At 43.9% G+C, this 16,351-nt stretch overlaps 2 protein-coding genes across 4 annotated transcripts in view; one reads left to right on the top strand and one right to left on the bottom strand.

The window, feature by feature from the left end:
• LOC109925759 (protein adenylyltransferase SelO-like) overlaps positions 1-11,449 on the top strand; it is a 146,617-nt gene extending 135,168 nt beyond the window's left edge. The window contains exon 20 of the transcript XR_007264697.1: positions 10,725-11,449. The gene's annotated coding sequence lies outside the window, so the exon portion shown is untranslated. The remainder of the gene's footprint in view (positions 1-10,724) is intronic.
• Positions 1-16,351, bottom strand: part of LOC109925748 (amyloid beta (A4) precursor protein-binding, family B, member 1 interacting protein) — a 120,262-nt gene that overhangs the window by 25,746 nt on the left and 78,165 nt on the right. For all 3 annotated transcript variants that reach the window (XM_048611654.1, XM_048611658.1, XM_048611665.1), the window contains exons 8-9: positions 11,565-11,636; positions 458-601 (exon numbers count right to left, since the gene is read on the bottom strand). In XM_048611654.1, the coding sequence (XP_048467611.1) occupies positions 458-601; positions 11,565-11,636 (216 nt within the window). The remainder of the gene's footprint in view (positions 1-457; positions 602-11,564; positions 11,637-16,351) is intronic.

Here is a 16,351-nt window from a genome sequence, read left to right as displayed (position 1 = left end):
GCAACCTTCGGGTGGCATCGTTGTGGCACTGCAGGAGGCCCAGGATGGACATGTCGTCTGTGGAGTGGGAGGGGGAGTTGAAATGGTTCGCGACTGGGAGGTGCAGTTGTTTATTGCGAACTGAGCGTAGGTGTTCTGCAAAGCGGTCCCCAAGCCTCCGCTTGGTTTCCCCGATGTGGAGGAGGCCACAATGGGAACAGCGGATACAGTATACCACATTAGCAGATGTGCAGGTGAACATCTGCTTGGTGTGGAAAATCTTCTTGGGGCCTGGGATGGGGGTGAGGGGGGAGGTGTAGGGGCAGGTGTAGCAGGTTGCAGGGAAAAATGCCGTGTGAGGTGGGGCTGGAGGGGAGTGTGGAGCGGATAAGGGATTTCAGATGTTTGTTTAAACTCTGCTTAACTTAAATGTCATGAATTTTCTTTTAACAAAAAATGCATGTTTATATTTTCTGACCTTAGTTTTTCCTTTAGGAACATAATAAATTCCTGAAGCTCGCAGGAGAAAGTATCGACGTTTCCATGACTTCTTTCCATCTTCTTTTACACAGAGGGCTCCTTCAAGCTCTGGTACAATGACTGATGTTCCGCAGAAACATTCCTGTGCGCACAGATAAATTTAGTTTATGTGACGGGAAACATTAAACTTCTAAAGTACGTTTTTATAAAACTAATAAACATGAATTACAGGCGGGTCAGATGCTCAAAGTGGGATAAATTAATGGGCTATAATTCTCTGCGAAGCTGAGCAGTCACATTTATTAAAATGATACAATCAGGAAACTGAGATACCTGAAATTGAAAAGTCTGAGCTAACTTTATAGGATATGCTTCTTACAACATCTGAACCAGAAAGATTTCAAGTTGAAATTCCAGTTGTGCCAAATTCATCAGGACAAAATTAGCCTTAGAGTCTTTGGACTCGTAAAGAGGATTGTTAGCACCTTAAGCTATATAAAATAAGTAAATATATAACCTCCTTCTGTTTCTAATGAAGAGAGATGTCCATGGTTCTTTCTGGATTATGGTTAATACCTCATTGATCATGTTGAAGGACTATCTATTCAGTGTCATGGCAGTGTCACAGTATCACAATGTTAATTAAAAGAAATTATGCTCTGAATTATAGGGCTCTTCTTAAGTTTAAAAACCCCAACAGTTTAATCAGCTTTGTTATTGTGTGCAACAAAGGATTTAAAACAGATTGCAGGCAGGGTATATAGTATACTTCAGCAAAGGAAAGCGTTCTTTCATCTACCACTTATTTTAAAGCATGCTATTCAACCTCAGCATATTATATATTCATTTCATCCTGTTCGCTTATGAAAAGAAAAGCTTTTGGCTGCTGTATGCTGTAACCTGGAATTTTATTTTGGTACTCGTTAATCTCACACATAAAATAAATAAATAACTTTTATATTGCACCTTTCACGACCACAGCAAGTCCTATTGCTTGACTGCCAAAGAAGTAGTTTTGTCATAGCACCAACTCCGGCAGAAAAAGCAATAACATCTTTAGAAAAACATGGGAGGAACTGATAAAAACCAAAAGAACTGTGGATGCTGTAAATCAGGAATGAAAACAGAAGTTGCTGGAAAAGCTCAGCAGGTCTGGCAGCATCTGTGAAGAAAATATTAGAGTTAACGTTTCGGGTCCGGTGACCCTTCCTCAGAACTGATGGTGGCTGGGAAAATGTCGGTTGGAATGCAGAAAATAGGGAGGGAGATGGGGTAGGGAGTAAACAATAGGATAGAACCCGAAGAGAGAGAAGAGCAGTTGGATAGATAAAGGAGTTGATAATGATCTGGCTGGGAGGGTGAATAGTTGTTAATGGGGACTATTAGTGACTAACAACAGGTAGTGTGTAATGGCAGGCTATGTGGTAACAGGGCCTGGTGTGTGGGGTAGGGAGCTGGGACATGGGAGAGTTTAGGCCCTAAAATTATTGAATTTGATATTGAGTCCGGAGGGCTGCAGGGTCTCAAAGTGGAAAATGAGGTGTTGTTCTTCCAGCTTGTGTTGAGCTTCGCTGGAACACTGTAGCAAACCAGAGACGGAGATGTTGGCCAGGGAGCAGGGTAGTGTGTTAAAGTGGTAGGCAGTTAGCTAAGGGTCTTTCTTGCAAGCAGAACGTAGATGTTCTGCAAAGCAGTCACCCAGTCTATGCTTTGTTTCCCCAAGTAGAGGAGACCACATTGTGAGCAGCCAATGCAGTAGACCAGATTCTGGGAAGTGCAGGTGAAGTGTTGCTTCACCTGGAAAGTTTGTTTGGGCCCTTGGATACTGAAGAGGGAGGAGGTAAATGGGCAGGTGTTACACCTTCGCCGGTTGCAGGGAAGGTGCCGAGGGGTTGGGGGTGTAGGGGGTGAAGGAAGAGTGGACCAGGGTGTCCAGGAGGGGATGGTCCCTGTGGAAAGTGGACAAGGGAGGAAAAAGGAACAGATAACACAGTGTGGAGCTGGAAGAACACAGCAGGCCAGGCAGCATCAGAGGAGCAGGAAAGTTGACGTTTCGGGTCAGGACCCTTTTTCAGAAATGGGGAGGGGGAAGGGAGCTCAGAAATAAGTAGAGAAAGGAGAGGTGAGGCTGGGGAAGGTAGGTGGGATGATGATAGGTGAGAGCAGGTAGGCACTGGTGGGGATTGGTCAGTGACGTGGGAAGAGCGGATAGGTGGGAGAGAAGATGGACAGTTTGTGTCAGGTCAAGGCGGCGGGAATGAGAGGGAGGGTTGGTCATGGGATGAGGCCAAGGGTGGGGAGATTTTGAAACTGGTAAAATCCACATTTAGGCCATTGGGCTGTAGGCTCCCAAGGCGGAATATGAGGTGCTGCTCCTCCAGTTTCCGGGTGGCATCATTGTGACACTGGAGGAGGCCCAGGATGTACAGGAAGTCCAGGGAGTGGGAGGGGGAGTTGAAATGGTTTGTGACTGGGAGGTGTCGTCATTTTGCGCAAACAGAGCACAGATGCTCTACAAAGCAGTTTCTGAGCCTCCACTTGATCTCACCGATGTAGAGGAGGCAACATCGGGAGAGGCGGATGCAGCAGACCACATTGACGGATGTGCAAGTGAACCTCTGTCTGATGTGGAAGGTTTGTTTGGTGCCTTGAATGGAGATGAGGTGGGAGGTATAGAGCAGGTGTCGCACCTCCTACGGTTGCAGGGAAAAGTGCCGGGGGTGGTGGAGCTAGTAGGGAGTGTGGAGAGGACGAGGAGTTGCAGAGAGAATGGTTTCTATGGAAGGCAGATAGGGGTGGGGAGGGAAATATATCTTTAGTTGTGGGGTCGGATTGTAGGTGGTTGAAGTGGTGGAGAATGATACGTTGAATCCGGAGGTTAATGGGGTGATATGTGAGGACAAGGGGGATTCTGTCTTTGTTTTCGTTGCAGAGAGGAGATGTGAGGGCAGAGGTGCGGGAAATGTAAGAGATGAGGTCGAGAGCATTTTCGACAATCGAAGGGGGGAAGTTGCGATCCTTGAAATAAGAGGACATCTGGGATGTTCGGGAGTGGAACGCCTCATCTTGGGAGCAGACATGGCAGAGGCAGAGGATTTGGGAGTAGGGGATCGCATTCTTGCAGGAAGGTGGGTGAGAGGGTGTGTAGTCCAGATAGCTGTGGGAGTCGGTGGGCTTGAAATAGATGTTGGTTTTGAGGTGGTCACCAGAGATGGAGATAGAGAGGTCCAGGAAGGAGAGAGAGGTATCAGAGATGGTCCAGGTGGACTTGAGGTTGGGATGAAAGGTGTTAGTGAAGTTGATGAACTGTTCAAGCTCCTCGTGGGAGCACAAGGCGGCACCGATACAGTCATCAATGCAGCGAAGAAAGAGGTGGGGGATGTGGCCAGTGTAGCTGTGGAAAAGGGACTGTTCCACGTATCCTTCAAAGAGGCAGGCATAGCTTTGGCCATTTGGGTTCCCATGGGCACCCCCTTAGCCTGTAAGAAGTGGGAGGAGTTAAAGGAGAAGTTGTTAAGGGTGAGGAGGAGTTCGGTTATGCCGATGAAGGTGTCGCTGGAGAAGGATTGGTTGAGCCTACGGGAGACGAAGAAGCGGAGGGCTTTTAGGCCATCCACGTGGGGAATGCAAGTGTACAGGGATTGGATGTCCATAGTGAAGATGACGTGTTGGGGGCCAGGGAATTGGAAGTCTTGGAGGAGGTGGATGGCATGGGTGGTGTCCCAGACATGGGTGGGGAGTTCTTGGTCCAGGGGGGAGAAAACAGAGTCAAGGTAGGCAGAGATAAGTTCACTGGGGCAGGAGAAAGCGGAGACAATGGGTCGACCAGAGCAGTCAGGTTTGTGGATTTTGGGAAGGAGACAGAAAAGGGTGGTGCAGGGTTGGGGAACGATGAGGTTGGAGGCTGTGGCTGGGGATCACCTGAGGTGATGAGATTGTGAATGGTTTAAGAGATGATGTTTTGGTGGTCAGGGATGGGATCATGATCCCACCTTTGACCACCTTCCCCCCTTCAGTGGTCGAAAATGCTCTCAACCTCATCTCTTACGTTTCCCGCACCTCTGCCCTCACATTCCCTCCCACCAACAAAAACAAAGACAGAATTCCCCTTGTCCTCATCACCCCACAAACCTCCGTATCCAATGTGTCATTTTCCGCCACTTCCGCCACCTACAATCTGACCCCACAACCAAAGATATATTTCTCTCCCCACCCCTATCTGCCTTCTGTAGGGACTGCTCTCTCCACGACTCCCTCGTCAGCTCCACACTCCCCAGTCACCCCACCACCCCGGCACTTTACCCTGCAACCGCAGGAAGTGTTACACCTGCCCCTACACCTCCCCCCTCACCTCCAATCAAGGCATCAAACAAACCTTCCACATCAGACAGATGTTCACTTGCACATCCATCAATGTGGTCTACAGCATCCACTGCTCTTGATGTGGCCTCCTCTACATCAGTGAGACCAAGTGTAGACTCTGAGACTGCTTTGTAGAGCGTCTGCGCTCTGTTCGCGACAAACAACACCTTCCAGTCGTGGACCATTTCAACTCCGCCTCCCACTCCCTGGGTGACATGTCCACCCTGGGCCTCCTCCAGTGTCACAATGACCCCACCTGGAAACTGGAGAGCAGCACCTCATATTCTGCCTTGGGAGCCTACAGTCATATGGCCTAAATGTGGATTTTACCACTTTCAAAATCTCCCCACCTCCGGCCTCATCACATGACCAACCCTCCCTCTCATTCCCGCCTCCTTGACCTGACACAACCTGTCCATCTTCTCTCCCACCTATCCATCCCCTCCTACCTCACTAACCAATCCCCACCAGTGCCTACCTGCGTTCACCTATCACTATCCCACTACCTTCCCCAGCCTCACTCCTCCTCTATCTATTTATTTCTGAGCTCCCTTCCCCCTCCCCATTTCTGAAAAAGGGTCCCGACCCGAAACGTCAACTTTCGTGCTCCTCTGATGCTGCCTGGCCTGCTGTGTTCTTCCAGCTCCACACTGTGTTATCTCTGACTCCAGCATCAGCAGTTCTTACTATGTCTGAGGGAAGGGGAATATATGTCATGTTGTGGCACCTCAATGGAGGTGGCGGAAATGGCATCTGATGTGATGATAGGTAGGGACAAGGGGAACGCTATCGCTGTCGCGGGAGGGAAGAGAGAGTGTGAGGGCAGAAGTGTGAGAGGTGGGTCGGACCCAGTTGAGGGCCCTGTCGACAACAGTGCTGGGCAATCTGAAGAAGGCGGACATTTTGGAGGATCTCTTGCTGAAGTTGGCCTCATCTGAACATATATGATGGAGATGGAGGAACTGAGAGAATGGGATGGAGTCTTTACAGGAAGCAGGGTGCAAGGATGTATAGTCCAGGTAGCTGTGGGAATCAGTGTGTTTATAGTGAATATTAGTGGACAGTCTATCCCCAGAAATGGACACAGAGATGTAGAGGAAAGGAAAGGAAGAGTCAGAGATAGACCAGGTGAAAGTGAGGGTGGGGTGGAAATTGGAAGCAAAATTGACGAACTTTTCCAATTCCAGACGAGAGAGGGAAGCTGCGCCAATGATATCATCGATATATCGGAGAAAGCGTTGTGGGTGGGAGAGATAGGCATAACTGGGGCCCATGCGGGTACCCATAGCCACCCCTCTGACCTGAAGAAAATGAGAGGGGTTAAAAGAGAAGTTGTTGAGGGTGAGGATGGACTCGGCCAAGCGGAGGAGGGTGGTGGTGAGTAGGGACGGTTCAGGTCTTTGCTCCAGGAAGAAGCCAAGAGCCCTAAGACCCTCCTAACAGGGAATGGGCGTGTAAAGGAATTGCATGTCCATGGTAAAGAGGAGGTGGTAAATGGGAGGAACTGATCATGTTAAAGTGTTGAGAAACCTAACAAGAATAAACGTTTACATCTGAGTCTCTGAAATATCTAATGACTGGCTTTAATTATTTGTTAGTTTCATATTACCTGTAGTTGCATGTTCAAAGTACATTTCCTATGTTGTCTTACAGTGCATTTTTGTAGAGATGACTCAATGAGTTATATTATAATCAATATTACACATGTTGCAAACTTATTGTGCAAATGTAGGCAACATGATACTCAATGAGAAGTAAAGTCAGATTGGACACTACTGAGTCTGGAATGTTTCTGCATTGGGGACATTGAAAGAGAAAAGCTCTGCTCAAACATTCATTGACTTAGTGAGGAAACAAACCAAAGAGAGAGTTAATGACCCTGAATCACATAGAAATTAAAAGGAAAATCTCAAAGGAAGAATCTGGATTTATTTTACACTTACAACTTCAGCATGTAATTGCAATAGACACTCCGTCAGGAATTGCCTCAAGAATCACTCACATCCTGGGATTGTGTTGGCCTGGAATCTTGAAATTCTCTCCAGTGCCTACTTACATGTACAATTCAAGCTTTTTCAGAGAGAGCTAGCTTGACAAATCTGGTTTTCCCAAACTCTAACATTCCAGTTCTCTTGCACAACTGCAACAAGAAAATACTGCTAATGGGCTTCCTTAGCTTTCTAAGCCCTAACCCCAACACATTTCTGCGCTTAAATAAAAGCAAATTACTGCAAATGCTTGAAATCTGAAATAAAAACAGAAAGTGGCTGGGAAACCTCAGCAGGTCTGGCAGCAAGGGCTATAGGGAAAGGGCAGGAAAGTGGAAGTGAGGAATGTCTCAGATTAGCCATAGTCCTATTGAATGGCAGCGTGCCATGGCAGAGGCTGAATGGCCTACTCCATTCCTATATGTTATTGTCTTGTCTATGGAGAGAAAAACAGAATTAATATTTCGAGTCCAGTATGGCTTCTTTTGAAGAATTTCTCAACTACATGGAGTTTCAAGCAGCTCCTGAGATTCTCTTGCTGTGTTCAACTACACAGTCAGTGATCTTCAGCTACCTTCTTAGCTTTATGGCTATCATTCATACTTTTTCAAAATGGGGTCTCTGCTCTCGATTATCTTTCTCTCTGTCACTAATTCTGACAAATCTGATCCTAGAACTGATTTGAGTGAATTATGCATCAAGATTGCCTCTAATACTAGCCTGAACTGAACAGCCAGCAGTGAAATACCTTGTTCTTTGAGTATTACAATATTCACAGATTTCTGGCTTTATATGCAAAAAAAAAACATCACCATCCTTAGAATTTGCATCTTTTTGTGATTGGTGGAGCCTCCATTACACATTTATAAAAAAAAACTTATGGTTCGTAACAATCTAAAAACCTCCACAGAATTCATCATGAAGAGTAGGTTTGCGTTTCTATGATAATATCTAACAGAATATGCAGCAGTTGTTTCATTTGTTTATCGATGGCATGTAGGCATTGCTGGTGATGCCAACATTTGTTGCCTGTTCCTAATTGCCCTTGAAATAAATGACTTACTTGTCCATTTCAGACAGCTGTTTAAAAGTCACAAGTAGGCCAGGCCAAGCATACTTGTGGTATAATGCACAAAAATGTCAAGTTATTCATTTTGGAAGGGAGAACAAAAAGAACAGAGTATTATTTAAATGGAGAAAAACTGCAGAAAGCTGCAACACAAAGGGATTTGGGTGACTTGTACACAAAACACAGAAAGTTAGCACACAGGTCTAGCAGGAAATCAGGAAGGCTAATGAAATGGTGGCCCTAATTTCAATGGAGTTGGAGTGTAAGAATAGGGAAGTCTTACTGTACAAATTGCTAGTGAGACCACATCTGAAGTACTGTGAGCAGTTTTGGTCGCCTTATTTAAAGGAAGATATTATTTCATTGGAGGCAGTTCGGAGAAGATTCATTAGGGTGATCCCTGGTATGGAGGGATTATCTTAGGAGCAAAGGTTAAACAGTTTGGGACACTCACTCATTTGAGTTTAGAAGGGATGACAGGTGATCTTATTGGAGCATATAGGATTCCTAAGAGGCTTGACAGGGTAAATGCTGAGAAGATAGTTCTGTTCTTGGGAGAGTCTAGGACCAGAGGGCATAGTCTCAGAATAAAAGGGTGCCAATTTAAGACTGAGGTAAGGAGGAATTTCTTCTCTTGGAGGGTTATGATTCTTTGGAATTCCTTGCCATAGAGAGCTTTTGGGCAGAGTCCTCGTGTATATTTAAGGCTGAGATAGATAGATTCTTGATCAGTAGAGGAATCAAGGCAGGAAAGTGAGGAATGTTGGATCAGCCATAATCACAATGAATGGCAGAGCAGGCTCAAGGAGGCAAGCGGCCTACTCCTGTTCCTGTATCCTATGGTCTTATAGTCCAGGCCACAGATCTCCTTCCCTGAAGGACATTAGTGAAACAGATTGTTTTTTTACAACAACTAAGACAAAAATGGCTAGAAAATCTTAGCAGGTCTGGCAGCATCTGTGGGGAGAAATCAAAGTTAACATTTTGGGTCAAGTGACCCTTCTTAAGAACTCTGATTTCTCTCCACAGATGCTGCCAGAATAGCTGAGTTCTTCCAGCAATTTCTGTTTTAACTTTTAAAGTACAGTATACGCAGTTCTTTTGATTTTCTGTGTTTTTATTGCAACAGATGATAGTTTCAGTTCCAGAGATTTTATTCATTGAATTTAAAATCCACCAGTGTGTGAACCTATATCCCCAGAATATTAAACTGGGATTGTTTATCCAGTGACATAACCACCACACCACATCTTCCTCAGAAGTAAAGACAATTGTGAGAGTTTAAGAAAATGCATCATTATTTCTCAATGGAGGCTATACATGGGAGACAGTGTAGGTGACTAAAAATGATTTTCTGAATTACTTAGGTCACTATGTAATGCTAGGCTCAATATTTTAATAATATGAAATGTTGCTTACATTGTGAATGCTGGTGACAATGCTGCTTAGAAGAGAAAGCGAATAAAAGAGGAAGTAAATAAACCTGATCATTGTGTATTTTATAAATAGTAATTTTCTCATTATTAACATGCAACATTGATATTCCCATATGAGGAATGCCTATGGTCTTGTCAGGTGTTCAAAGTGTTATGTCTTGTTCAAAACAGCACATTACCTGTCTGTAATTTTCCTCTTAAATACAGATTGATTGCAATCTAGTCCCAAAGGAATTGAAAGGGAAGCAATAATGTATCCGGATCTAAAGCCCTTATTAATGCTGGGCCTTCATTATAAACCATGTCATATGCTAAATAATAAGCAATGCTTAATCATCTATCTGATGTTCTTTTAATCTAGATTCTACTGTGGCCTGAATCTTGTGTTTTATTGACTAAGTGCTAATTGCGTCATGTTTATTTGGAGGTTTTTTTGTTGCTGTGAGGCCTAGTGAAATTTCTCACAATATCTTTCGAAATGCACCTCATTCGTCACTTACCCCACCCCTATGGCATCCCTCTCAACTGATTGCATCCCCATCTTACCACTCATTGTCCTCGAAATAGCTTGTCACTCAGTGGATATCTGCCCAAAGATCAGCATCCCTGGTTCCAGTGCCATATTTAAATGGCCATTGTCTGCCAGGAGGAGTACTGGACTTCCCCCTGCTCAGTGACAACAAAGATGTCGGAGATGTAGAAGATGGTACCACGATTCTCTGACAGGGACCTAAAAGTCCTGGTGGATGGGATGATGCAGATGACCAGCAGAGAAGGCCATGATACCAGACACCAGCAGCCTGGTCCGAGGTCACCACCCGGGTCAGCGCAGTCTCCATGTTTTGGAGAAATGGTCAATAGTGCTACAAGAATGCCATGACCTTCCCTCTGCCAGGGTTCTTTCCAATACCGCACACTCACTCTGTCTCTGCTACTGTACCCACCAAGGCTCATGCTTTGCCACATCTTCCCTCACATGTTCTCAACACCCCCATCCTTATAAGCTTCTAATCCTGCCTGGCTTCTGCACTGTCCACTCACTCACCTGCAATACCTCACCACCTTTTAACCATCTGCACCAGCACTAAGAGCTGAGACAGCCACGCTCACCCCACTCAACAACTTGCTTACTTTCAGTCCAGGAGAAGATGGCACACAAGAGGGTAGAAAGTGATCAGACAGGTGGAAGGATCACAGATATTAGGCTGCTCACCCACTATGAGGAAAGGATACTGCCCCTTGAAGGAGAAAATTAGGACTGCTCTGAGAGGGACGGCTAGGCATCCATGCCCTGCCAACTGACTGAGTATCATTCTTTACTCTACTACAACTCTCACATTAGCCCTGTTCGTGTCAATCATTGCACACCACTTTTAACCACTATGCCTTCTCTCCTTTGTGTCTTGCCAGCCAGATGTCCAAGATCTCAGCAGAAAAATAGTCCGTTCCACCAGAACAACTCTGAGGTTGGGAATTGCCTCCTGCAACCCCAGCAACTGACAGATACTGACGGTTCTGTGGGAGCCTAAGGTTTAGAATGCTTGGGAGCACACTCTGGTGACCATCTCACTGTGACAGCTTCACAACTGCCCAAGGAAGATGTGGCCCAGACTGTTGGCACTTTAAGGACTGCCAGAGACCAGGCACTGGCTCAGCTTCAGGCAGGAGAGGACTCTTTGGTGTTGGCAGTCAGCAACATTTTCCACATTGCTCAGGGAGGAGCAGGAGCACACGAGTATGTGGGACACATTGGTCCTCATTGCCCAGTGGCTGCAGAACTGCACCTATTCTCTGAGGGACCAAGCTCCCCCAAACATGTGACTGTCTGGCTGCTCCGTGAACAGACTGACTACTTCCAAGGAGATCCAGATCCAGCAACCTCAGAGTCTTCTGGAGAGATGTACACATGTGGATAGGATATTCAGGACCAAAGGCATGGCATTAGGGGAATGGGAAACACTCACAGTCACTCCAGGTACCCCTTATTTACAGGGAGACATGATGTTGCTAGGGGACACTCAGCAGAGGAGAAACCATGCATATGCTCCTCAGAAATCTCCTTTCAAGACACTCCAGATGTGGTCGGGCTCTCCAACTCTGCCTTTCCTGCCCCTCCAATCCAAGAAAGTTCATGCTGAGGACAGTCCACTTGCCTTTGATGTGAATCCTCACTATGATTGTCTGTGTTATACATTGATTTGTACAAAATAAATACTGGATTGTTGTTGAGCGTTTGAAGCATTTACTCACCTCAAGTAATGCCTCTTTGTTTTTCTCTTTCATATTCTTCCCTTCTGCTTTCTTCTTTGCAATGTAGAAATTCTGGACACAGAACACAAAGGATTGTTAATTCTTTGAACTGCGACAGAATACAATGTATCGTCAAGGATAAAATTTACTATGCATGTTATAAATGTTAAATAACTGGCACTAAGTATTAATATTAGGTAGTTTACAATATTTTTCTGTATCTGAAAAATTGAGAATGGTACTTAACATTGTACAATCATCAGTGAACATTCCCACTTCTGACCTTATGATGGAGGGAAGGTCATTGATGAAGCAGCTGAAGATGTTTGGGTCTAGGACTCTATCCCGAGGAACTCCTATAGAGATTTCCTGGAGTTACGATGACTGACCTCCAACAACGACAACTATCTTCCTATGTGCCATGTATGACTCCAACCAGCAAAGAGTTTGCTCCCTGATATCCACTGATTATAATTTTGTGAGCAGCCTTGATGTCAAGGACTATCATTCTCACCTCACCTCTGGAATTTAGCTTTTTTGTCCATGTCTGAACTAAGACTGTAACGGGATCAGGAGCTGAGTGGCCCTGATGGAACCCAAACTGGGCGTCACTGAGCAGGTTATTGCTGAGCAGGTGCTGCTTGATAGCACTGTTGATGACACCTTCCATCACTTTACTTATAATCGAGAGTAGACTGATGGGGCGGTAATTAGCCAGGTTGGATTTGTCCTGTTTTTTGTGTTCAGGACACACTTGGGCAATTTTCCTCCTTGTTGGGTAGATACCAGTGTTGTAACTGTACTGGAACAGCTTGGCTTGGGGAGTGGCAAGTTCTGGAGCATAAGTCTTCAGTACTATTTGCGGAATATGTTCAGGGCCCAAACCTTTGCACTATCCAATGCCTCCAAACGTTTCTTGATCTCATGTGGAGTGAATTGAATTTGCAGAAGACTGGTATCTGTGATGCTGGGGAGCACTGGAGGAGGCCGACATGAATCACCCACTCAGCACTTCTGGCTCAAGTCCAAGACATTGGATAAATTGTAAATAATTGAGGCTCCAACACTGATACTAGTGGGACATCTGTCGTGCATTCTGCCAATTCAAAAACTACTTATTTACATCCACCCTCTGCTTCCCATTAACAAAATAATCCACTACTTATGCTAGTGTGCTGCGCACAACATGTGATCTCATATTTTCCGTACCAATATTTGACATGGCACTTTGCCTTATCCATTCTGGAAACCTAAGAACAACACATCCACCAGTTCTCCTTTATCTATATTACTTGTTAGTTCCTAAAGAACTCATAAATTAGTCAAAAAGAAAAGATTTCTTTTCCATAAAACTATATCAACTTTGCCTGTTGTCTGAAGATTTTCTAAGTGCAGAGCTATAATTTTGAGCTAATAGATCCTAGTATTTTTGCTGTGATATGTTAGACCACCTAGCTTATAGTTTCAGAGATAGTAGGGACTGCTTATAGTTTTCTGTTTTCTCTTTCCCTTTCTTGAACAGAAGAGTCATTTTTAATATTTTGCAATCTAATCATACCTTTCTAGAATTTAGGGAAATTTGGAAAATTAAAACCAATTCATCTACTATCTCAGCAGTCACTTCTTTTAGCTGGAAATTCAGCAGGACCAGAAGATTTTAGAGATTTCAATTGTAACAATTCTTTCCATGTCCTGTTTTAAGTTTTTGCTGATTGTTCTGATATACAGTTATTTATGGATGTTACTTCTTTACAGTGAAGAGTGTTGCAAAATTTCTATTCAATATATCTGCCACTTCCCTATTTTCCATTATTAACTTGCCAGTCTCACTCTCCAAAGGACAAAAGCTCAATTCCTTTTCAGTTACCCAAAGAAACTCTGACTATTATCATTTTATACTTATAGCTAGCTTTCTCTTCTATTTTAAATTCCTCTTTCTTAATCTTTTAGTTAATCTTAACTGTTCTTTATAATCTGTATAAACTTCTGACTTTGCAGAATTATTTTGGAAGTCTGTCTTGGTAAAGGGTTGCAGGATGGAAGGTCCAGAATGTTTAGCTGCACATGTTCACAACAGTGCACAAGTGATGCTTCTGACTGGCAGAGTATGGATGCCCTGAAAATAAGGCACCAGGACCTTCAAGCCCAGAAGGTGTCAGCAGATGTGGGGACTTCCTGCACATCCTGCCATGAAATTTGCTAAGCTACTCATATATGTTTTTGTAATATGCTGAATACTGTGTGATCGAATGAGAGAAATTGAGCCATCTCTGAGTTTTCTTTATTCATTCATGGGATGTGGGCATCGCTGTCCAAGCAGCATTTATTGCACATCCCTAATTGCCCAGAGGGCAGTAACGAGTCAACCACATTGCTGTGTGTCTGGAATCACATGTAGGCCAGATCAGGTAAGGATGGCATTAGTGAACCAGATGGGTTTTTCCCGACAATCAGCAATGGATTTATGATCATCACTACACTCTTAATTCCAGATATTTACTGTATTCAAATTCCATCAACTGCCATGGCGTGATTCGAACCCAGGTCCCCAGAACATTATCTGGGTCTCTGGATTAACAGTCCAGTCATAATACCACTAGGCCATCACTTCCCCCTGCAAGTGCAAGTGAAGGTCACTTTAATGCCCAATGTCAAACAGAAGAGTCTGCCCTTAATTTATAAGACATCTGAGCTACTGGAACAAGTTAAAAAGCCTGACTTCATTTGCACCATTGAACAGAACAACATAGAGAAAGTGACAGGAAAACTCCAGCTGATCTATGCAGCCATGCAGAATCCAGAAATGGTGCCATTTAATGGGTAGTTGATTCACCCTCCCACATCACCCAGCACAGTTATACATCTCCTGAGAGCCAAACCACCATAGAAAATTGGTCAGTTTAGAAAGAAATTTGAGGAAATTCTTCTTTAACTCCAAAATTCCAGGGTCTAAAGACAAAGCTGGCCAAGGTGAACTTGGAAACTAGATTATATGCAGGAAAATAGAATTGCTCTGTCAGACTTTCATAGAGATATTTAATCATTCTTAGCAAAGATTTATCCCTGTGAGAAAGAAAAGCTGTTTGAGAAAGATTCATCATCTGGGACTAAATAAGAAAATTATGAACAGTTTTAAATTAAAAGGAAATAATGTAGTCTAGATAAGGGGGAACTGCTGGATGTATGCTGGAGAGGTTATGTTGAAGACACTTGTTAGAGTTTAGTTAGAGTGTTGTGTACAGTTGTGGGTGCCACGTTATGGGAAGGATGTGAACGCACTGAAGAGTGTGCAGTGTCAGTTTTCAAGAATTATTCTAGAAATGAAGAACTTCAGTTATGGGGAAAGATTGAAAAAAGAAGTTTGTACTGATCTCCTTGGAGAGAGGAAGGCTGAGCAGAGATCTGACAGAGGTTTTCATGAATGGGCTAGATAGAGCATTGAGGGAGAAGCTGTTTCAGCTTGTAAACTGAACAAGAACAAGAGGGCATCAATTTAAAGTGATGTGCATTAGAAGCCAGGGTGAAGTGAGGATAACATTTTTTACTCAGCGGCAAATAGAAAATATGGAATGCACTGCTGTGAGGTGTAGTAGAGGCATGTTCAATTGAGACATTCAAGAGGGCATTGGTGATTATTTGGATAAATGTAATATCTAAGGGTATGCGAAAAATGCAGGAGACTGGCACGTGGTAATGATGGTCCTTGAACAAGCCAGTACAGGTACAATGGGCCGCTTGGGGTCTTCTGCACTGTAACACTGTGATACTGTGATGATGTAGGGAGTAGCATATTGGCACAGATAGAAGGTTAGTTAGCTAATAAGAGGGAGAGAGTAAAGAAAATATATTGCTAGGTTATGTGAGTTGACAAAGATGTGGCACATGGAGAATCATTCGGAAAATATGAAGTGGGGTACATTTTGGCAGTAAAAATTAAAATAAATGAAAAGAAGCTTACCTAAGTGGTGAGAGATTACAGAGCTTTGAGATGTAGAGAGATCTGCGTATACTAAATAGGAAAGTTAATAGAATGTTATTATTTATCACAAGGAAAACTAGATACAAAAATAGCGTGCTTATGTTTTAATTATACAGGACACTGGTGAGACCACATCTGAAGTACATTGCACATCATTGGTCACCCTATTTGAGAAAGGATGTAAATGTATTGGAGTTAGTTAACAGAAGGTTCATTGGACTAATACCTGGAGTGACCTGTTTGTCTTTTGAGGAAACAATGGACAGGTGAGACTTGTATTCACTAGAGTTTAGAAGAGTAAGAGGTAACTTAAGTGAAACATAAAATCCCAAGAGGTCTTGACAGTGTGGATGTGGAGAGGATGTTTCCTTTATGGGAGAGTCCAGACTAGAGGTCATTGTTTAAAAGTTAGAGGTCGCTGATTTTAAAACATTGACTATCAATTTTCTTTTCTCGCAGAGTGTCATGAGTCTTTGGAATTTGCTCCCTGAAAATGTGGTGCAAGTGGAGGCCTTGACTGTTTTTAAGGTAGAGGTAGATTATTATGACACAGGAGTTCAAATATTATCAGGGGTAGGTGGGAATGTGGAGATCACAATCAGACCAACCACAGTCTTACTGTATGATGGAGCAGGTCTGAGGGGCTGCGTGGCATAGTCCTGCTCCTGTTTCTTGTGTTGTTCACATGTTCGATCCATGGCTCATGCTAAATTAAATAACTTCAGTCACTTGACAAAGGGGCTACACTCTGAAAGCTTGTGTTTTCAAATAAACCTGGTCTCGTGTGATTTCTTATCTTGTCCACCCC

This window comes from Rhincodon typus, chromosome 2, assembly GCF_021869965.1.
Source record: "Rhincodon typus isolate 14 chromosome 2, sRhiTyp1.1, whole genome shotgun sequence".
Lineage (NCBI taxonomy): Eukaryota > Metazoa > Chordata > Chondrichthyes > Orectolobiformes > Rhincodontidae > Rhincodon > Rhincodon typus.
This window is presented reverse-complemented; position numbering and strand designations above follow the sequence as displayed.